The 24,400-nt window shown below is 41.1% G+C and overlaps 1 protein-coding gene across 2 annotated transcripts in view; it reads left to right on the top strand.

Annotated features, from left to right (window-relative positions):
- KDM4C (lysine demethylase 4C) overlaps positions 1–24,400 on the top strand; it is a 228,741-nt gene that overhangs the window by 88,417 nt on the left and 115,924 nt on the right. For both annotated transcript variants that reach the window (XM_070742570.1, XM_070742571.1), the window contains exon 10: positions 23,495–23,685. In XM_070742570.1, coding sequence (XP_070598671.1) covers positions 23,495–23,685 — 191 coding nt within the window. The remainder of the gene's footprint in view (positions 1–23,494; positions 23,686–24,400) is intronic.

Raw genomic sequence — 24,400 nt, 5'->3', positions numbered from 1 at the left:
TGGGGCCTGACCCGAAATGAGGGCGGCTGGGGGCTTTGCTTTTGCCAGGGCTGGAAGATATGATCCGGCGGGGGCTGCTGCCAGGCCCTCGCCTTCCCCTGGTGAGCTGGACTGACCCCGGCAATGGGGGGCGCCTTGCATACCCTCCACAGTGCCGCCCGTCGCCATCCACAGGACCCCATGTCCCTGGAAGGTAGAGTTGGGGGGAGAAACAAGGGGCCTCTGTGCCCCTTCTTGGATTGGAGTGTGTGCATGCCCGTGGGGGAAAATCTTCAACTCACCCCATCCTGATTGTGGCCTGCAAAGCTCCGAAGTGCACATGAAGAACTGGAGCCACCAGTTCTAAAACAAGAGAAAACACTGATCTCTGTGTGACTCCTCACCACCTCAAAATGCTGCATCCGCCCGCCCGCCTGCCTGCCGAGTTGATTCCTTGCTCCGTCCTCTTGTTTGCTTATTGGTCTCCCTTTGGCCTCCCTCTCGCCCCCCTCCCCCATTGCTCTTGCCCCAGCCTACTCTGTGCTTTCTATTAATGGCAGACAGAGCTGCTCTTAAGCGTTTGGTCTTTTCCGCATGAGAAATTAAGAGTCCAAGGTGAAAGTTGGGATTTACTGCTTCAGGAACTCATCACCTACCAAAAGTCTTTTCTTCTCCGAGGAATCCTTGTTTTCCACACGGATCCTACTTTCCTTCTCCCTCTCCCCCTCTCCCTCCCCTCCATCCTTCCTTCTTTTCCTTCTACCCTTCTTCCCCTTTCTTTCTTTCTTTCTTTCTCTCTCTCTCTCTCTCTTCCTTCCTTTTTCCTGTCTTTCTCACTCCCTTCTTACTTCCTTTGTCTCTCCTTCCTTCCTTCCTTTCTTTCTCCCCTCCCTCCGTTTCTCTCTCCTTCCTTCCTTCCTCCCCTCCCTCCGTTTCTCTCTCCTTCTTTCCTTCCTTCCTTCCTTCCTTCTTTCGTAGCAATAGCATTTAGACTTATATACTGCTTCATAGAAAAAAAGAGAGAGGAAAGAAAAGAGAAAAAGAAAGAGGGATGGGGGGAGAGAGAAAGAAAGATAGGAAGGAAGAGAGAGAAAGAAAAAGGGACAGAAAGAGAAAGAAAGAGAGAAAGAAGTATGGTCCACATTATCCAGATAACAGACTGCTGGTACAACCTCCCTCCCCCCCCCGCCCAAAATATATATATATATATATATATATATATATATATATATATATATATATATATATATATATATTTTGGGCGGGGGGGGGAGGGAGGTTGTACCAGCAGTCTGTTATATATATATATATATATATATATATATATATATATATATATATATATATATATATATATATATATATGACCAAATCGTAGTCAGGGATTAAGCTGACTCTTGCAAAAGTTAAAAATTCAGAATTAGAGTCCATAACTAATGATTTATGCATTGCGAGAAAAGAAATAAAGTGTTGCTGTAATGAGGCCTATGAAAGTACATAATAAAAAGATCACAAGAATTTTGGTTCATAAAGTTCATGTCTTTCATCCTTTCTGCACTAATTATTAGAGTACAGGAAATAATTATACAGCTTGTAGTAAAGGAATAGTTAGAAGTACACAATTGAAAAGTGTGGAGAAAATGGTTAAAAGAGTTGGATGGAATAAATAAATGAAAGGGAGGGTGATTTTAATTACTTGACCATTTGTTGCGAGACAGTATGATTGTGGGTAATTCCTGACATCTCTTGCTGTCATAGTTTTTATTTCATGGGATAGAAGAGAGTACTTATCCTGTACTTAATACTAACATCATGGAAGACATAGATAAGAAACAGTAGCACAGGAACATTGGAGGAAAACTGACAATAGATTTAAGTCAGTTGCATTTTGGAAAAACAGGCTTTAATGCATTCAGAACTTTCCAATTAAGATTCATTGCACAAGGCAATAACGGGAGAAAGAGCTTAGGATGGAGGTTCCCACAAAGAGCTTCTAACAGCATAATGATGGATAGTAAAATAAACTGTTATACAAAAACGAAAAGGAAGCTTTGGATTATTTTCCAAAATAATAAATCAATAATGTAATATTTTTTGACTCATTTGCTTAATTGAATTCTTCTTTTTCTTGTTTTAGGACTTGTGTGGGGAACAGATAATGTAGGTCATATTTATGCAGAAATATTGAACATTCAAGTCACAACTCAGAAACATTGCACTACTGTGCATTTCTGAGAAATCTGAGAGAATAGGTAAAATGCCAGGTGACAATAGGAAGGCAAATGTCTACATCTTTAAAAAAAAGAGAAAAGGATTAGGAAACTAAAGATAAGACAGTTTAACTTCAATACTTGGAAAATTATAGAGTAAATCAAAAGGTGGTGATTTGAAAAAAAAAATCAGAGGTCAGCGTGGCCTTGCCAGTTTAAAGTTATCTAATTTTTAAAAGAAGCATTTAATTTAATAAGTTTGGGGGGAATGTTAGAGATACAATATGTTCTGTTTTTTAGCAAAGGATTTGACAAAATACTTGATGGACTTGGCTTTTACCCTCTCTTAATCTAGAAGGCTGTGGAAACCATTTTACTTTTAAAAAGACATTATAATGGTTGTGGGCAACTTTCTTGTTATAATTTGCTTTAACATGAGTTTGGAACTGGTGTGATTGTTTTGGTCCATTAATCATCTATAATGATTAAAGCAGTATATACATACAATAAAATAAATAAAATGACATATTGATGAGCAAGCTAACAATGTGTGCTGAATGGCATAAACAACTGATTAAAAAAAACTACTTTGAATGGGCCCCGTTGAGTGCTCTTCCTCAAACTGGAATGAAATATTAACTACGACTCCATTTTATTGATTATGTAGATGAGAAAGTGGATGAAATGTTTATCAGATTAACAATTTGCATAATTAGTTCACGTAAAATGGATAGCTAGTACCTTAAAGACAGAAGATTCAAAATGATTTGAATAGATTTAACAAAATGGATTTATAAATACCACAGTATAAAATTTAACAGAGAGAAGAATCAAATGTATTCAGTAAGAGATTCTAAGATTAGTAATAATTTTTATGAAAGTGTTATCAGTAATTCGATGTAGCTGCAAAAAAGGCAAATTCAGATTTGGATTGCATCAACACAATTTATTTTCCCTTTCTTTTATTTTGCTTTCCTTCTGAAAACTGGAACTCTGGGTTAGTAAGGCAAATAGGTTTTTTGGGTGGGTGGGTGGGTGGGTTGGATGGATGGAGGTAGAATGAAAGTTGGCCAACTAGTTAATTCCTTCATTTCAGAAATCAGCCTTACTTTTATTATTGGAACTCAAGTGTGATGTGTGAAAATTAAGTTATCTCTTGCCTCAGTTATTTCCTTAGCCTGTATATCTATGACAAATACAGATGATGGTATTTTATTGTTCCATGCCTTGAATTTATAAATTTTGTAACAATGCAGCATATATGCAAACATTTTTAACATGTAATATCTTCTACTAAATGTTATTTGTTCATTTGATTTATATACCACCTTCATATTCAGGAAATTGCTTAAATACTAAACCTCCAGTTTAGTATTTTTACTCCCTATATCAATTACAGCATGATAAGAAAATATTATTTGATAGATCATCACAACATGTGGAACTGTATTAAGGGGTTGCGACATTAGAAAGGTTGAGAACCATTGTTATACAATGTATACCTTAACAGTGGCAACCAATATCATAAATCGCATCCAGAAGTCAACTGGTAACTGGCACAATTCACAGAACATGGGTGTTACATGGGCATGACATGGTCTACCCATCACTGCCACTATCTTGCAGGCCAGTTGGTTCTCAAATGGTTCTCAAGGACAGCCGTATGTGGAATACATTGCAATAGACCATGGCAAGGCACAAATGATTATTAAGAATAATCTTCCAGTCCAGGAAGAGCACAATTGACACACAAGGGGAATGCCATCTTGGAGAAAGTTTCCAGCAGAAACTGTGAGTCCACATGGCACTCTGATTGTAGCTAGACCTGAATATGGTAGTGCAACTCTATTCAACTCTATTCAAGACCAGAGATGGAAAATTTCCAGCACCAGGAGATTTGAACATCATAGCTACTGAATCATGTTGAGTGTTGAGTTTTAACTTATTCCTCCCTACCCGAGCCTTCACAACCTCCAGATACTGGGAGATGACTTTACTTGCCATTTGAAGTACAAGATGCAAAACTGATATGATCAGCATATGGATGATACATGATATTAAACAAATGGGAGTAAAGTACTTATTCTTCTGCACCGTTCATTTCTGGTTAGTATTTCTTCAGGGTACTCCAAAATGCTTAGGCGCTGCTTTAATGCGCAGTTCTGGGCAAATCTTTCTGAATTATTTCTTGGGGTTAAATTTGGAACAAAAGAAAAATCCTCTCTCCCAGTTCTATCACATTAAATCGAGTTATCGAAGCGTGGAACTCATTACCGGACTCAATTGTGTCAACCCCTGTCAACCCCTAACCCCCAACACTTCTCCCTTAGACTCTTCACGATTGACCTCTTCAGGTTCCTAAGAGGCAAGTAAGGGGTGTACATAAGTGCACTGGAGTGCCTTTCGTCCCCTGTCTTTCCTTTCTTTCACCTATCTTATATATTCTCTTCCTTTCATATATCCTCTCCTCTAAGTTCACTTTCACCCTCTTTTATATTATCACATGTTTATTTTTCTTCCTATGTATTTGTGTATTGGACAAATGAATGAATAAATAAATAAAATAAATAAATAAAAACTCACCTTCTTCTCTCCAGCATCAGTCTTAGCTAGCTATTATTCTTCGGTTGTCCTAGCTTTGCAGTGGACATCTTTAGACAGCAGCTTCTTCTTGCCGTGGCTGAGAATACCCGTTCCTCTGTGTCTGTATCACCGCAATGTCAACTAGAAATCCCCAGGATTGCATTACACTCTTAAAAGTGATCCTTTGAGCCTTCACCCAGAAACAGCAGTAATAATTATTATATTGAGGGTTACCTGTCCAATCCGATCCAACAGATTGGGGATGCTGCAGACCCCGTCAGCCAAAAAATGTTGACTGGCGGAGACTAGAAGCTGAACTATTTCTGCTATAGCCCCTGCCTTATAGAATATTCTTCCATCAGAGATTAGAACAGCTCCAATCTTGTTGGCTTTTCACAAAGTTTTAAAAAGATAACTGTGTGCCTGGGCTTGGGACTCAAAATGCGTTAAGGGCTCCTTTACTTGGCTTTACTATTAGTTGATTAATCATCACAGCTGTTGTTTGTACTTATTTATTTTTTGGATGTTTTTTATTGGTTTAAGGTTGTTTAAATTGTTTTATAATTTCTAAATTGTAAGTTGTCCAGAGCTTGTTGAATATACAGTAAGACCTCACCTATCGCTGGTGTTACGTTCCAGACCCGGCCGCGATAGGTGAAATCCGCGATGTGGAATTTATCGACTGATAGTACTTATTTAAGTATTTATATTGTAATTGTTTGGTAAGTTTACATTGTTTTAAGTGTTTATAAATCCTTCCCACACTCTTACAAAATACATATCACAGTAGTACATATATAATATAACTTAAAACTAATAAAAATAATAAAAAACAATAAAGCAACAACATTCTCTTTCTCTTTCATATGTATACGTAATCTCTCTCTCTCTCATATATCCTAAGAAATATTTCTTGAAAACCCGCGATGAAGTGAAGCCGCGGTAGGTGAAGCGCGATATAGCGAGGGACTACTGTATAACATATGAAATTGAATATGTATAACATATACAATATATGAAATTGAATATATAAATAAAAACAATGCATTGTAATATCCATCACATTTTGGTCTTTCACCTGCATCTGAAACAGCAGTTTGACTTTCTCTCCAGCAGAAAAATATTTTTGGCCATCTCTTCCTTTTTCCTTTGCCCTGAAGTTAAATTTCTTTTCTTTTCTCTATCATACTGATGACTTCATAATCTTTGTTTCAGCCTCATGTTGGAGTCTTTCTCTTGTTCTCATTATGTTAAAACCTTTTGAAACCATGACCTATCACACAACTTCACTTCCTTGCCTAGAAGATACATGACTTTTTATTGCTATGCCATGTCAATCTGAAAAACTGTGTGCCTTGAAAGGTAATTCTCCTTTCCTCACTTTCCATAGGGACAAAGTAATTCTTTATTCATGCGTCTGTTTGCTTTATTTTTATGTTTATTTATTAAATTAATATACATTTTTTGCATGTCCACTCTACATTTCTTTCTATATATAGCTAGAATTTTCTAGCTATCTATTTCCATCTAAAAAGTTTACTATTTCTTCTCAGCATTTTTCCAGATAATTTCTTCACTTAAGTTTGGCTATGATCTGTCAAACAACCATGCACTTTTAAAATCACTATTTACTCTTCAAGTCTTTTTTTCAATTTTGAGGCTGCCTAATTCCTTAATTCCTTCATTTGGGTGATTTATTGTTAAAGGAGTAGAGAGATAGAGAGATAGAACCACAATTAATCTCAAAAACATATACTAGCAATGGAAAACACAATGTGGGGATTTCAATGATACTCGGAGACTGGATCAACAGCTTCAGCTGGCCTAATTTCCTACCAGAGCTACTTCTGAAAGCTTAGTTCTCTATATAGATAGTTCTCGGCCTTGTTTAGCAACCGTTTCAAGTTACAGTGGAATTGAAAAATGTGACTGATGACTGGTCTTTGCACTTACGATCATTGCAGCAGCCCCACAGTAATGTGATAAAAATTCAGGTGCCTGGTAATAGACATGTATTTATAATGACTGCAGCCTCCTAGGGTCATGGAACACCACTTGGGGCCTTCCAAGTAGACTTTCTACAGGCAAAGTCAATGGGAAAAACCACCTGATTCTGATTCATTTAACTCCAGCGACTTGCTTAACAAAAGTGGCAAAAAGCTTGTAAAATCAGGTAGGATTCAGCTGCCTTGCTTAGTAATGAAATTTCTGGTCCCAATTGTGGTCATAAGTCAAAGACTACCTGCAGTACAGTGATCTCTCGGTTAGCGCGGGGGTTACGTTCCAAGACCTCCCGCGCTAACCGATTTCCGCGTTATATTGGATGCGGAAGTAAAACCACCATCTGCGCATGTGCGCCATTTTTTTCATGGCCGCACATGCGCAGATGGTGGAGTTTGCGTGTGGGCGGCGGGGAAGACCAAGGGAAGATTCCTTCAGCCGCCCAACAGCTGATCTGCTCCGCAGCGCGGAAGCAGCGAGGAGCCGAAGATGGGGTAAAGGCAAAGGGGAAACCCCATCTTCGGCTCCTCGCTGCTGCCGCGCTGCGGAGCGGATCAGGTGTTGGGCGGCTGAAGGAACCTTCCCTTGGTCTTCCCGCTTGCCGCTTGCCAGTCCACACACGCCCCCCTGGATGAGCCGGCCACAGGGGCGAGGGGTGGGGATGAAGGGGCAGGACTTCCCGGGCGGAAGGCATGCTCGGCTCTGCCGCTCCAGCCCCTTTCGGCCGAGCAGCCAGGGAAGTCGAGCCAGGCGTGGTGGCGGCAGCGCTGCTTCTCCGGTCGCCCGGTCCTCTCCTGCCTCCTGCGCCGATGTTCCCCGCTGCGACGGAAGGCAGTCGCTTGGCTAGGGAGGCTCGGCCGAAAGCGGCTGGAGCGGCAGAGCCGAGCACGCCTTCCACCCAGCGATTGTTCCGCTGCCGCCAGCATGGCCTGGCTGGCAGCGGAAAATGTAATGGAGCCCACGGGGGATTCGCCTTCCTCCCACCCGCAGCCGAGACTGATTGTGGGCTCCTTCGCAACCTCGGAGAGCTTCCGGGGCATGAAAGCTCACGAAAACCAGGAAGCTCTCCGAGGTTGCGAAGGAGCCCACGATCAGTCGGCTGCCGGCGGGAGGAAAGCGAATGCCACGGGGCTGGGCTCGGCTCCCCCCTCGGCTCCCCCCCTTACCAGCCCCGCCGCGGAAGGCTCCATTCTGTTCCCTGCCGGCCCGATTGAGCGGCCGGCGGTCTCCATTCAGGGAACAGAATAAAAAAAAATTTTAAAAAAAAATTTTTTTTTAAAAAAATAATATTTTAATATTTTATTTTTTAAATAATATTTTTTGAAAAACCGCGTTGCAGCGTTTCGCGCTAATCGAGAACGCGCAAGTCGAGGGACCACTGTAGTGGGTCCTTAAAACCCATTGCTACCATTTTGTATGTGTGTTTGTGCATGCACTGCTTCTGCACATGTGCAGAAGCTTTCCGGACGAGTGGACGGAGCATCCCAGGCAGGTGGGTGGAGCATCCCGCTGCTGGTGCTATCAGTTTGCAGAACCAGGAGCAACCCACCATTGACTACCTGTACTTTCATCTAGTATTATAGACTAGATTTCTGTGCCATAACCTTTGAAAGCCCATTCCCTCACGACAACTCATGACATCTTCCAGATAAAAGTTTGTTACTCACATACATGTGTGAATTAGGTTACAGTAAAGAAATGGTTGCTTGTTTGTAATTAAAATTCTTCAAATGATCATTAGTATTTTTACAGAAACAATCTTCTTACACTCTTGGTCTCGGGTAAAATCATTGTTCCTTCAAATCTGGCTGAAAGAAATAAAGAGTTTCTTTCAGGGTTTTCACAAATAGACATGAATACATAGAACATTGTGAATAGAACTTAGTGTAGGAGAATAATTCACGTGTGAGTTCACAGATCAAAGTACAGGTAAATAACTAGTAGCTCTTTTTAAAACAAAAGCATATGACTTGCAGGAATGTATTTTAAAGGTTTTTAAAATAGGCTTGTTGGTATTGGAGATAGATTACAGCTAGAGAATGTAAAAAATGTCACTTAGAGCTCACTCTGGGCAACATTAAATGAGTTTATTGTTATGCTTGGAAAGTGTGGGAAAAAAGACACCCAGAATAAGACCCAAGAGGATATAAACTGGGAATTGGCTTTAATTGTTACAAGCAATTAAAAGCTTTAGAACTTCATTCAAATATTCTAATAAAGCTCTATTTTGAACCATGCCTTACCATATATTGGGAAGCTTTGACTTCATTCTAGCTTGGCTATGGAGCATATCAGCTGAAAATGATACAGCTCATATTTTTGAGATATATATTTTCAGTTTTTCAAATTGTCATGCACATTAATGCATTTGAGATCTGAATCGTTTACCAATGAGGCTTGATGTTGGAACTAATATTTCACTTTTGAGCTAAAATTAATGTTTATCCCAATTGATTTGCTCCTTCTGAGTCTTCTGTATGGTTTTCAATCAACCAGGAATAAATTATTGAAATAAAAGCTTCTATTTGTTCTGTCTGGGTTCCCCCAGACGTCAACACCAACTAAAAAGAGTAGCCAGACACGCTGGTAAAAAGCAAAGTCATTTTATATCTTTGAAAACAAACACAGATAACCAAAACTGGTCTTACAAACTGGAATGCTATGAAGCTTCACAGAAAAGTCATGACGGCTAGACAATACAACAGGCTTCTTGCTGGCACACACACCACTGTAGATAATAAAACCCACGCCTCTCCCAAGTTTTCAGCCTTCGAGGCCACAACCCAGAATCAGAGACGCCAAGGATCGAAGCAAAGTCACAGGACTCCCAAAAGATAACTCTCCACAATACAGGAAGGGCGGGCCTGCCTTTTCAACCTTTCTGAGGAGAACCACACCCAAACCCAGCTGTTGCCTATTAGGGATGGAAATACCTGGCTAATTGTCCCCTTCGTTGTGCTGCCCTTCTCTGCCTCATATCTATGATGGCTTGTGCGTTTTCATCTAATGACTCCAGGCTTCTCGCTGGGGAGAGCTCCCCCCCGGGGGTCTCAGGCTGTTCTCCCTCCTCCTCATCCTGACATTCCTCTTCCCCATCTGCCTGGTCCTCCTCCTCCTCCTTTCCTCGTCCTCCCCCTCTGAGCATGGAGCCGGCAGAGTTCCAGCCGTTCCCTGAGGAGCCTCAGACTGAATCACAACACTATTGTATGGGTTTTCCTGGTGTTTCATTTGTTTCTCTTGCATTTTATAAATCAAAAGTACCGGTAACTGCTAGTCATGGTCAAGATACTACATTTATGAAAACTTTTGTGCACTTCTGAAGCAATTCAGTCTGGCAAATGTAATGAAAATTTTGGTCACTTTTTTTTTGTCTTTTAGTCTTGAACTAGTATAGAACATTTGCATACTACACCATTGTAGTATAATACATAATGTTGATTTGATTACCGAATGTAATAATTTATTGTACATATTTCTTTTTGTTTGGCCTAAAACTATAATAAACATGTGACAGTCTTCTGTTCCATATGCTGATTTGTGAGGTAGTTTTGAGGCTGAGGTAGCCCCAGAGACTGCATGTTGCTCTAGCACAGTGTTTCCCAACCTTGGCAACTTGAAGATATCTGGACTTCAACTCCCAGAATTCCCCAGCCAGAGAATGCTGGCTGGGGGATTCTGGGAGTTGAAGTCCAGATATCTTCAAGTTGTCAAGGTTGGGAAACACTGCTCTAGCAGGAGCAACAGTTTGTTACAGCAGGAAAGGAGCTTGTTTGGCTCATTTCAACGCCTTCCTCTATATTCTCATGGACAGCCATTCTGAAGAGCAGTGCCAGATTCTTCCTTCTGCTTTATTTGGATTAACTTTCAATAATAGCAAAACAATGGGGCAATCCTTTTGATGGCAGAAAAAAACCCTTATACTGTACAACTGTTTGTTCTCCTGAGATGAGGGTCTCATCCTACCTCATGATGTAGTCGACTCATCAACCCCAAATGAATAAATTAAGTTAATTTTCCTACCCTACTAGGCATTACATTCATCTGGATTAGAATAAGGAAAATATCAGCATTTGCACATGCCTCAGGTACTCACTGCATAACACTCGAAGCTATTATTGGACAAGCGGACTTCCAGTCTATTTATTTATATGTTTTTATTTTAACAATTTCTTTTATTTGCTCAGAAATGGACAATCAAAATCTATTTCGAACTTTATAGGCTTTCAAAATCTCCCCGAGAAAGAGGAGATCCTTTAAATATCCCACATGCTGCTTGTGAGTAGACCACAGAAATGGTTCTGTGGTCTGCTTATGTGTTGAGCTGATGGGAGTCAGGAAGAAGCCATCTTCTTACTGTATGAACATACAGTAGGTCTTTTTAAGGACATAAAACTCAACCAAGTATCATTTCTTAAATCACTTTGGATATATTTTATTACCTTTGAAATATTAAGATCCTTCAGAATGGAAAGTTATATGATATTCAGTGAGTGAGTTGCCTTCTCCTTGGAGAACTATGTTTAAATATGATTTTAAATTTTTGAAAAAAAATATCACTTTTTGTATTTACATGCTTGGGATACACAAGTCCCTATTTCACCAAAGGTTAATGACTCAACAGCTACTCTCAGCCTGGTTTGGCCAGCCTGTTGAATCTGTTGCCAGGGGTGTGGCCGCTGTGCATGCTACCGCATGGCATCGGACCAGAATATCTATGGGACCGCCTTCTGCCACACGAATCCCAGCGACCGGTTAGGTCCCACAGAGTTGGCCTTCTCCGGGTCCCGTCGACTAAGCAATGTCGTTTGGCGGGACCCAGGAGAAGAGCCTTCTCTGTGGCGGCCCCGACCCTCTGGAACCAGCTCCCCCCAGATATCAGAGTTGCCCCCACCCCCCTTGCCTTTCGCAAGCTCCTTAAAACCCATCTCTGTCGTAAGGCATGGGGGAATTGAAATTTTCCCTTCCCCCTAGGCTTATAGAATTTATACATGGTAGGCTTGTATGTATGATTGGTTTTTTAAATTGGGGGTTCTTAGATTATTTTTAATTTTAGATTTGTTTACATTGTCTTTTTTATTGTTGTTAGCCGCCCCGAGTCTACGGAGAGGGGTGGCATACAAATCTAATAAATACAAATACAAATACCGCTACTAGGAGCCACGGGTGAAAGCTGAATGATATTTGGGGACCAAAGGTAAACGAGCAGCCCTAAAAACTGCCCTAAAATGAGCTGCCGTAAAAGCTGCCACAAAATCTTGAAACCAATATGGAAAACATCTGAAAACACAATTGAATTATTAATCTGGATAGCTATAATATACATGTTTTATGCTGTCATAACAGAAATCATAGCACATTTGGGAAATATCTCTCTGTGTTCGTATGTTTTTGTGGTAGAGAGAGATTTTACTACATTACTAAGTAGAAAATTGTTTATTTTGAACCCAGGTTGGAAAGCAAGAGATAGGAATTAGTAATACTTCCATCTTGTAATGCTAACATTATATTATATCTGTTTCATACAAAATTACAGTTGTAAAAATCTGTTTTATATTGGTTTCTGTTCTGTTCTTCTAAACAAGTTTCCCATTCTAATTTAATCTGGACAAAATTTTAAGTGGATAGGTAGAATATACAGTATTTCATCATACAGTATTTCTTTCTTGACATTGAATAGACCACAATAGGAAGCAACTTTTCAAGACATGCTGAAAAGGGCTGTCACATTATAATTTCCTTTTTACATATTTATATTAATAGTTTTCCTTTTTGTTACTATATAATGCGTACAGATGTCTATTCTGGCAGCAGATATGTAATTGGAGAGTAGGAAGCAGAATTGTTTTAGAATGGTCTTTATTGCTTGCCAAAAGTACTAAACTGCTTTATTTATGGTTGATTTATTTATGGATGATTTCCAGATAACTGCAAATAATTTTAAAAATATCCTCTTGAGAATCTGTGATGAATGTATAATTGACATATGCTGTATATTAGGGATTTTAAAAGACACTTTGGAATTTTCATATACTATTGACACTTCATTAAGAATAGCTTGCATTTATGCTACACACAAGTGATTGTCCAGTATTATCAATTATCTCCACATTGTAGTTGCATATAAAGATTTAGGTGGTTCTGTTCAAATTCTGTATTTCAGTAAGCTCCCTACTAACAGAAGTTGTATACATAATGCAAAATTAAATGTGATTTTTTTCCCTCCCATGTAGAACAGTGGTTATTTTTTTGCCCTGCCCTACCTAAGCATCTCTAAAATAAGAATATAAGAACATAACAAGTCAGTCGAGGTGACTGGGGCTAAACGTCTTTGTCCATCTGTCTGGGAGGAGTTTGACTTGGTGACACCTGATGAAGTGGACAAGGCCATTGGAGCTGTGAGTTCTGCCACCTGTTCACTGGATCCGTGTCCCTCTTGGTTGGTTTCGGCCAGCCGAGAGGTGACACGGAGCTGGGCCCAGGAGATTACCAACGCTTCCTTGGGGAGGGGAGTCTTTCCAACACTTTATAAAGAAGCGCTCGTGCGCCCCCTCCTCAAGAAGCCCTCCCTGGACCCAGCCGTACTCAATAACTACCGTCCAGTCTCCAACCTTCCCTTCATGGGGAAGGTTGTCGAGAAGGTGGTGGCACTCCAGCTCCAGCGGTCCTTGGAAGAAGCCGATTATCTAGGTCCCCAGCAGTCGGGTTTCAGGCCCGGATACAGCACGGAAACTGCTTTGGTCGCGTTGATGGATGATCTCTGGCGGGCCCGGGACAGGGGCTTGTCCTCTGTCCTGGTGCTTCTTGACCTCTCAGCGGCTTTCGATACCATCGACCATGGTATCCTTCTGCGCCGGCTGGAGGGGTTGGGAGTGGGAGGCACTGTTCTCCAGTGGTTCTCCTCCTACCTCTCCGGTCGGTCGCAGTCGGTGTTAGTGGGGGGTCAGAGGTCGACCTCTAGGTTTCTCCCTTGTGGGGTGCCTCAGGGGTCGGTCCTCTCCCCCCTGCTATTTAACATCTACATGAAACCGCTGGGTGAGATCATCCAAGGGCATGGGGTGAGGTATCATCAATATGCCGATGATACCCAGTTATACATCTCCACCCCATGTCCAGTCAACGAAGCAGCGGAAGTGATGTGCCGGTGCCTGGAGGCTGTTGGGGCCTGGATGGGTGTCAACAAACTCAAACTCAATCCAGACAAGACGGAGTGGCTGTGGGTCTTGCCTCCCAAGGACAATTCCATCTGTCCGTCCATCACCCTGGGGGGAGAAACATTGACCCCCTCAGAGAGGGTTCGCAACTTGGGCGTCCTCCTCGATCCACAGCTCACATTAGAGAAACATCTTTCAGCTGTGGCGAGGGGGGCGTTTGCCCAGGTTCGCCTGGTGCATCAGTTGCGACCCTATTTGGACCGGGAGTCACTGCTCACAGTCACTCATGCCCTTATCACCTCGAGGCTCGACTACTGTAACGCTCTCTACATGGGGCTACCTTTGAAAAGTGTTCGGAAACTTCAGGTCGTGCAGAATGCAGCTGCGAGAGCAATCATGGGCTTTCCCAAATATGCCCATGTTACACCAACACTCCGCAGTCTGCATTGGTTGCCGATCAGTTTCCGGTCAGAATTCAAAGTGTTGGTTATGACCTATAAAGCCCTTCATGGCACTGGACCAGATTATCTCAGGAACCGCCTTCTGCCGCACGAATCCCAGCGGCCAGTTAGGTCCCACAGAGTGGGTCTTCTCCGGGTCCCGTCAACGAAACAATGCCACTTGGCGGGACCCAGGAGAAGAGCCTTCTCTGTGGCGGCCCCGACCCTCTGGAACCAACTCCCCCCAGAGATTAGAATTGCCCCTACCCTCCTTGCCTTTCGTAAGCTACTCAAAACCCACCTCTGCCGCCAGGCATGGGGGAATTAAGACCTCTTCTCCCCCTAGGCTGATACAATTGTATGTATGGTATGTTTGTACGTATGTTGGTTTTATACATTAGGGGGTTTTAAGTTAGTTTTTAGTATTGGATTTTTACTGTATATTGTTTATGACTGTTGTTAGCCGCCCCGAGTTTTCGGAGAGGGGCGGCATATAAATCCAATAAATGAAATGAAATGAAATGAAATAAGAATCAGGCCAAAGCCCATCGAGTCCAGCATTCTGTGTCACACAGTGGCCCATCAATTGTCCAATGGGGATCTTGAGCAGAAGGAGAAGGCAAGACCCTCCCTTTCCCTTGACCCCCAACAAGTGGTACTCAAGGGAATCCTGCCTGCCTCAAATCTTCATGCCCCACCTGTGACATATAAGTCTTACTATTCAGAAAGTGAACTCCTACTCATGTGGAGGAAGCCTAAAAAGGACATTAACTTGGTTTAAACAAGGTTCCAATTGCACCTATTAAAAATTAAATTGCCCCCCTGTGGGGTGTGGGGCCCATGTTGGGAACCAGGGATTTAGAATATACATGAAGTCCGAGGAATATAGCTGAGTCCAAGGAATAGGGCAGCTTAGAAATCAATCAATCAAACCAACCAATCAATCAACCAACCAATCAATCAACCAACCAATCAATCAAATAAACTAGGATAGATCTATTTCGGCCTTATTTTGGCCTCATCAGCTAGCCATACCCACTGGGACTTGAACCTGCAACCTTTGCCGTGTAAGGCAGAGAATTATCCTCTAGGCTACAGTATCCAATCCCTTCAGCTCTGTACCAGGGAAGGGTTACATTTTGTGTCGAATCACCCTGGTATATTGAAGAAACATCACAGCTCCTTTTTTGCCTCTCGGCCCAACCCAGGGCCATTTCCAAGGCAGTTAATTTTATTGATAGCCGACAATTCTATCTGTATGTGTCAGATGTTTAAGCTGAATTTGAAAATTAAGGGAGACTAGGATAGATCTATTTCGGCCTTATTTTGGCCTCATCAGCTAGCCATACCCACTGGGACTTGAACCTGCAACCTTTGCCTTGTAAGGCAGAGAATTATCCTCTAGGCCAGTGATTTTCAACCTTTTTTGAGCCGCGGCACATTTTTTACATTTACGAAACCCTGGGGCACATTGAGCCGGGGGGGGGGGAACTAAAAAAAGTTTGGACAAAAAAATTATCTCTCTCTTCCTCCCCTTCGCTCTATTTCTTTCTCCCTCCCTCTTTCTCTCCCTTTCTCTTTCTCTCTCCATCCCTCTTTCTCTTCCTTCCTTCCTCTTTTTTGCTCTCTTTCTCTCTCCCTCCCTACGTCCCTCTATGTCTTTCTCTCTCTCTCCTTCCCTCCCTCTCTTTCTCTCTCTCTCTCTTGCTTTCTTTCTCTTGCTTGCTTTCTCTCTCTTTCTCTCTCTCTTTCTTTCTCTTGTTCTCTCTCTCTCTCACTCTTTCTCTTTCTTTCTTTCTCTCTTTTGCTTTCTTTCTCCCTTGCTTTTTCTCTCTCTTGCTTTCTTTCTCTCTGAGCTTCGCGGCACACCTGACCATGTCTCGCGGCACACTAGTGTTGAAAAACACTGCTCTAGGCTACAGTATCCAATCCCTTCAGCTCTGTACCAGGGAAGGGTTACATTTTGTGTCGAATCACAAAATCATATATATATGTCAAATGTTTTTTTAGCTGGAATTTTAAAATTAAGGGAGACTAGGATGGTCCCATTTCGGCCTTGTTCTGGCCTCATCAGCTAGCCACACCCTTCCTTACTGGGATTTGATCCGGTGGACTCTGCCTTGTAAGGCAGAGAATTAGCAGTTGAGCTATCAGATCAGATCCCTTCCAGCTCTGTACCAGGGAGGGGCTATATATGTGTTTTGTTTTTGTTTTTTAATATATATAGTTTTCGTAGATTTTCACGGGTATATGTATGTAGATTGTTCTGAGTTCGGGTTTTGCCCCGTGTAATGTTTTGAGTGTCTATGCGACGTTTCGGTGAAATCACATTCACTATCATCAGGCTGAAGTTGTAAGCTTCGTGCTGCTGTAAATATAGTTTGTTTGCAACTGCCATTTGTTCCTTATATATAGTGGTGGGGGTGGAGATTTGGTTTGAATGTAGCACAAACTATATTTACAGCAGCACGAAGCAGCACATTCGCTGGCTGGGGAATTCTGGGAGTTGAAGTCCAAATATCTCCAAGTTGCCAAGGTTGGGAAACATTGGTCTAAAATATGCAAAGGAACTGTTAAAGCCCGATAAATTTTGTTTCAAAATATTTTAGATAAAGATTGAATTGTCATAAGCCAGACAAGATGAAGTTGGTTTGGAGAAAGACAGGTGAAGCTTTTTGAGAGGGAAAAAACTCCACTTTGTCTGGTGTTAAGCATGAGATTGATTCTAATGTGCTTCAGGGTTGTGTGGAAATTATTATTATTATTATTATCATCATTACTATTATTTGTTAAATTTATTTGCTGCCTATCTTGCCATGGGTCTAGTAGCAAAATAAATTCTATACATATGAAAGGATTCAACTAAATATGAATATATCCCAGAAACTAATATCTGAAAGTCAGTGAAGAAATTGAACTGGAAAGAAGTAGATATTTTAGCAAGGCAACAGTTTGAAACCAAATCAACCATGAAGTACATTAGAGTAAAGAAAGATAACGGTTTTGGAATAGCTTTCATAGTCCCCAGGCTTGAATATAATTGAAAATGTTTCAGACATGCAGAGTATGCAAGGAAAGCTAAGAATAATTCTGATCTAGAAGAGTTCTACAAAGAAGAGTAAGAAAAATTCCAAAAACAGAAAAAGAAAGACTCTTATCTGACTATAGAAAATGTTTCCAACTTTTTCCCCCTGTCCAACCAGTTATTATAAAGTAGTGATTGGAAGGGTGTCTAAACATCTGCACTTAATATATTCAGGGTTTTCTTATTAATAAACAAATACTGTATATGTACACAAATATTTAGCGTGCATTCAGATTTGCAAAAATATACATTTAATGTTGCAGCTTTCTGTTCACTCATTGAAATGTTCAGTTTGCATAGAGGTGTATAATGCTTGTATGCAATAATAGAGATATAATAATTCTGTAAACAAACACTAGGATCGAGATCAAATTTTATGGTGCGCTACAATATTTCCATATTACCCGAGACTCAGAATTACAAGAAATGTACCCAGATTCTTCATTTATTGTAATGATAAAGTATTAACTAATTTAAAACATCCTGTTATATTCCCCTGAAGTTTATTTTATGTTGACTTAAAATAAACTTAGTAATTGTAATATATTTTATCAATTATTTCTCCCTATTATTATTAATTCATTTACTTAGATGATGTATAGGTAACATCATCAGCCTATGACAACAATTGAGCCCACAATTTCTGTTGTCAAGTGAGACAGGTAGTAAGCGAGTTTTGCCCCATTTTATGACCTTTCTTGCCACAGTTGTTAAGTGAATCACTGTAGTTAACTTGGTAACATGGTTGTTACCCACTGACTGTCACAAGGTCGCAAAAGGTGACCACATGACCCTGGGACACTGCAACCCTCATAAATATAAATCATTTGTCAAATGGCTGAATTTTGATCATGTGACCATGGGGATTCAGCAACAGTTGAAAGTGAAAAATTGTCACTTTTTTCAGTACTGTTCTAACTTAAAATGCTCACTAAGCAAACTGTTCTAAGTTAAGGACTCCATATATATGAATTTGTTAAAGAGCTTTGGAAGGAAGCATAGCTCTGCTTCAATGAGGCAATATAACAGCCAAAAGGTAAAGGAAAGAAAGAGAAGTGCAAATTTGAACAAGTTTTAGTTTGACTTGTATTGAGGCCTTGCATTTATTCCAGTGATGGGAGGCTAAAACATATGAAGAATGATTGCAGGAATTGGGTATGTCTAGTTTTCCAATATCTCAGGGGCTGCCATAAAGAAGAGGGGATCAACCTATTCTCCAAAGGACCTGAAGGCAGAACAAGGAGCAATAGATGGAAATTAATCAAGGAGAGAAGCAAGAGATTTCCTGACAGTTAGAACAATTAATTGCTGGAAAAGCTTGCCTTCAGAAGTTGTAGGTGCTCCAACAATGGAGGTTTTAAAGAAGAGATTGGACAACCGCTTGTCTGAAATGATACAGGGATTCATACTTGAGCAGGGGATTGGACTAGATCTCCAAGGTCTCTTCCAACTCTGTTATTCTGTTGTTATTCTGTTAAGATGAGCTTTATAAGAAATAAGAAATTAATATTCTCCAGTGTGCTGCTTGGAGAATCTAATCATGGGTTAACTTCTGTCTAATTGCCCAGGAACTGAGTTGAGAATGTTCTGGCCATGCCTCCTCTGCTCCACCAAGTCCAGTTTTTCTACTCAGTTGAGCCTAGAGGGACATGTTATTTCTTTCTCAGCTCAATCAGGGGGAAAACAGACAGAATTACTGCTTGGATTCCTTTTCTTTGTAATTAACAATTGCAACCTGAATTCTTCACTGGCAAAAGATAGTGGGGAGGCTTCCTCGCCGCCAAGTGCCTAATTAAAATCTGCTGCTGGTGTGTGTATGTTACCTGACTCAGTAGTGTCAGTAGTCTCAGTAGTCTCAGTAGTGTCATTACCTGACTCAGTAGTGTCAACCCCTAACCCCAAACATTTTTCCCTTAGACTATCCACGATTGACCTCTCCAGGTTCCTTAGAGGTCAATAAGGGGCGTGCATAAGTGCACCAGTGTGCCTTCCGTCCCCTGTCCAATTGTCTCTCCTTATCTCATTTATCTTTTCTTCCTTTCAAATATGTTCACATATACTTTTATATCTTTTCTTCTATTCTTTTCTTTACTTATATTATTACATATCTTTCTCTTCAATGTGTATTATGTATTGGACAAAATGAATGAATGAATGAATGAATGAATGAATGAATGAATGAATGATGGTTTTCCTGATCCGCCGGCAAGAACCACCACCATCAGATTCTAACAGCAATAGGCAGGCTGATGTCACTGTCCGATCTTTGGGTCATACTCCAAATACAGCAATTTATTGTTTTCAGCACCAGAAGAAGCCTTCAGTGCTGTGACAGTTCGCTCCCCTTGTGGGCACCATTCAAGCTTATTGAATGATTGTGTGGGCTGCTAGCTCTATTTGTGCTGCGGTGAGTGCACTAGTGCCCTGGTGTACCAGCATAACCATCACTATCTGACTAACATCGAGGAGGCACTGGAGTCCTTGCCTGATTCAGGCCATACTCTGAATCAGAAGCTATTTCCTGAGTGCCTAAGAGGCTTGGAGCTTGTCTGCTATCTGCTTGCTATGGGGCGAGTGGAAGGGCCTCTGGTCCTGCATCAAACCCTTTTGCCCTCATCTAATTACCTACTGGGTTAGTGGCCTTAGACTCTGCCACCTGAGGCCTTGGATAATTCAAGATGGGTGATAGATCTAAATCAGACAGGCATAGATCAACCAAGGGGGCCCTTAGGCAGAGCAAGGTTCAGAAGGACCTACCCAGAAAGACATCCTCAGCAGAAGATAGGGATGCTGAAAGGCATCTAAAGGCTTTAGAGAAGCAATTTTCCAAAGCAAGGAAGCAAGCTGAGGCCTCCAATTCTCCAGTTTTTCCCTCTGGAGGAGGAGATTGTTATTCCACCTGATCAGCCTCCTTCAACTACTGTGGCTACTCAGGATTGGTCACCTGATATTGGCAACGCGTTTCAAGAGCCTGGGGCAGCAGATCATGCCTGTAAAATAATCCCTTTATGGGGTCAGGTCTTGCTAACTTGCAGATTCCCCACACTCACCAAATTCACCAAAACCTGGTCTACCAGTGTAGCTACCACTGCATCATTTTTCAACAGGGCCTCTATCCTATTTATTTGCTGTCTCTGGTATTGGCTGGCGTGGCTTGATTTTTTGGGGGAAAATCTGCCAAAATTAGAGAAAATGGAATATAAAATCACCAGCCCTTACAGATGGCAAAATATTTGGTATGTAATTATTTGATATTTTGAAGTTGGTATAGTGGCATTATGTTTGTTCTTTGTTTTGCTATGTAACAAGGCCTTTTACAGAATGTTAGTGTAAGTTTCATCAGCCCAGTTCTGAAATACTGAGATATTGATTCCTTATAAAGATCCGTTAATCATTTAAATCTCTACAGTGACCTCATTAGTATGATTAATTTTATTCCAAATGTTTTGGTCAAATTCACTTTTATTTGCTTCACTAGTTAAGAGAAAATGAACTTCTGATTAGGACATAATTCAGATAATATTTATGGCCTTAGCCTTCAGCGTACATGGTTGCTTACTGGAAGAAAGGACCAAAGCCGTTTCCCATTCTGCAGCCAACATTGAAACAGCATTATATTGAAGAACTGATTATGTTGTTCTGATTAAATTATCATTTAATAGCAGTGGCTGAAAAGGATAAAATTATTTTTCTTTTCATAGACCACAACTCTGAATATGTAGTATTTGTTTATTTCATTTTAGTTTTAATCATGTAGACATTTATCTCATTGATGCTGCTGTGTGCAATGAGAATAGCTAATATGAAATTAAAGTATGCTGACAGCTATTTATCCAATACTGTATATCAGTAATTTCCCATAATGGAACTGAAAACATTTTTGTTTAGAGTTTTTTTTAAAAAAGATAGAACTTTACAATCTTGAAAGGTATGTATTTTGAAAATAGACCCTGATAACGTTGATTCTTTTTTGTGAGTGAAAAATAGACAATGTTTTTTCAAGGCTTTTTATCAAAAGAACCCTTGTTTTATTGTAGCTTGTATAAATTGATAGCTGATATCAAAGGTTATGCAGTACTGACTACAAGTTGCTGGAAGGTGATTGTAAAATATACCTATCCATTTATGACCTTCCCAGGTGGCTTTTAACAAATTCAGTGGTGGGAGCTGGATTACTTGGTCTCAATTGTATTATAAGATGAGAATTACTTATGTGATATTTGTAATATTTGTATGATATTTTTGATGAATGAAACCAAAGAATGAAGGAAGCTTTTTGTGTTTAAATAAATACTTACAAGTCTAGATACCTAGATATATTTGTTATTTGAGAAAAATGATTGGCAAGTACTGCTTTAATCTTATATAAATGGCTCATAGTTTGAATAGGCACATACAGAATTATGCAAGTCTATTTTTATTATATATTTCAGTTTCTAGCATATATATTATGAACTACATCCATGATGGCAAACCTATAGCACAAGTGGCATGCAGAGCCATATCGGAGGGAGCACCAGACTTTACTACGTTTCAGCTCCAGCACTCATGTGTGTGCTGGCCAGCTGATTTTTGGCCTAGGGAAAGGCCGTTTAGTGCTCCGGACACTTCAGGTTCCCCTGAAGCCCTGGAGGAAAAAAAATTCCCCAGCAGACGAACCAGAGGTTTGGAAAAATGCACTTCTGGTTTGCCGTTGTGTTGTTTTTTTGCACTCCGGAGGGTTCAGGGCAGCTTCCTGAAGCCCTGCAGTGAAAAAAACATCTTCTGCAACCTTATATAAATAGATTACAACTATCTAGTCCTATATACAGCCAGTAAGAAATAGCATTCAATGGACAAAAGGAAAGTGGAGCCCCCCCCTTCACCGTTGCCCCTTTGGCTGTGCTGTCATTGTTGCATCCCTCCCTCCCTCGCCCACAGCAGAAAGAGCGGCTTACAGCCACCAGAGCGATAGCAAGCAAGAGGCAGGTGTGCACACACCCGGCAGGACTAGCTTGTTGGTTCCTCTGGGCTCTACCTACAACAAAACGCACTTCTGCCCATGAGGAAGAAGAAGGAGCATTGATCCCTTCTCCATGAAGGCAGGAGCACATTTTAAAATGCTGCCACAGGCAGCCCAAAGCAGATGAGCCAGTCCTGCGGGTAGCCACTTCTCGATTGCTAACACCAGGCCTCCAACACACCATCTCTCTCTCTCTCTCTCTCTCTCTCTCTCCCTCTCTCCCTCCCTCTCTCCCTCTCTCCCCTCCCCCTCCCCCATCTCTTTGTAATCAAACGCTTAAGGGGGGAGAGAAGGAAGGCGCACATACACACTCTCTCTCTCTCCCTCTCCCTCCCTCTCCCCCCTCCCCCCTCCCCCCTCCCCTTTGTAATCAAATGCTTAAGGGGGGAGAGAAGGAAGGAGCACATACACTCTCTCTCTCTCCCCCCCTCCCCCCTCCCCCCATCTCTTTGTAATCAAACGCTTAAGGGGGAGAGAAGGAAGGAGCACATACACACTCTCTCTCTCTCCCTCCCTCTCCCCCCTCCCCGCCTCCCCCCCTCCCACATCTCTTTGTAATCAAACGCTTAAGGGGGGAGAGAAGGAAGGAGCACATACACACTCTCTCTCCCTCTCTCTCCCCCCTCCCCCCCATCTCTTTGTAATCAAACGTTTAAGGGGGGAGGAAAAGTCAAAGAAAGGAGGGGGGAAACAGATGAGGCTTACCCCTCTTTCAAAGATATTTTTCTCCGCCTATCAAATTGTACTTTCCTCTCGATGCCACCAGCTCTCATGGCTATGCAAATTCAATCAATTAACCTCACCCTACCCAACAGATTATAAATTTTTCATGGTCCACAATATAAAAAAAAAGGCTGGTGAAACAAAATTGGCAAGCAGGAACTTGGGATAAGGAAAGTAGACAAATTGTCAGAATAGCCATGAGACTTGGATCAATAACAACTGCTATTCAGAGAATTCTGTGTATTCTATGGTTCTATTTACTGTAGTTTATTCTATAGGCATGGGCTTGTTTTAACATACCCAATTCATTCCTTTTCTAGTGTACCTGTAGAAAAGACATGGTGACAATATCAATGGACATCTTTGTGAGAAAATTTCAGCCAGATAGATACCAACTGTGGAAACAAGGAAAAGATTTATATAATATTGATCATACAAAGCCCACACCTGAAACCACACCTGAGGTAAAGGTCTGGTTGCAGAGAAGAAAGAAAATGAAGAGATGTTCCAGGTGGTAATAATGTTTTCCACTATTTATAGTTAAACTTAAAACATGCTTTCATGTCTCAGATATTGTTTTTAGAAGTCTTTTATTTTATTTAAGTCATAGTTAATTTGTGTCTCGTTAAATTTAACAAACACACACAAACTCACTCATGCACACAGACACATACACACACATCACTATTATTATGTGATCAAATAAACATATTTTAATAAGTAAATAGACCCAATATCTATTTTGATTTTCCCCCAAGATAAAAATACATAGTTTTCACTTCTACTTGCCTAATATTTTTACAGTTTGTATATTTATATCAAGGTATTTTGATTTCCCCCCAAGATAAAAATACATAGTTTTCTCTTCTACTTGCCTAATATTTTTACAGTTTGTATATTTATATCAAAGTATAGACCCTTTCTTATCTAATATCCTTCAGATATTCTAGATCAGTGATGGCAACCCTTTTCCCCCCCTTGTGTGCCGAAAGAGCGTGTTTGTGCATTATCGCACACGCTTGAGTGCCCACACCCATAATTTGATGTCTGGGGAGGCCGACAACGGCATCCCCCGCCCCCTCGGAGGCCCCCTGGAGGCCAGAAATGGCCTGTTTCCCAACTTCTGGTGGGCCCAGTAGGCTTGTGTTTCACCCTCCCCAGGCTCCAAAGGCTCCCCTGGAGCCAGGGGGAGGGTAAAAATGCCCTCTCCCATCTCCCCGGAGGCT

This window comes from Erythrolamprus reginae, chromosome 2 (genome assembly GCF_031021105.1).
Source record: "Erythrolamprus reginae isolate rEryReg1 chromosome 2, rEryReg1.hap1, whole genome shotgun sequence".
Classification (NCBI taxonomy): Eukaryota; Metazoa; Chordata; class Lepidosauria; order Squamata; family Dipsadidae; genus Erythrolamprus; species Erythrolamprus reginae.
This window is presented reverse-complemented; position numbering and strand designations above follow the sequence as displayed.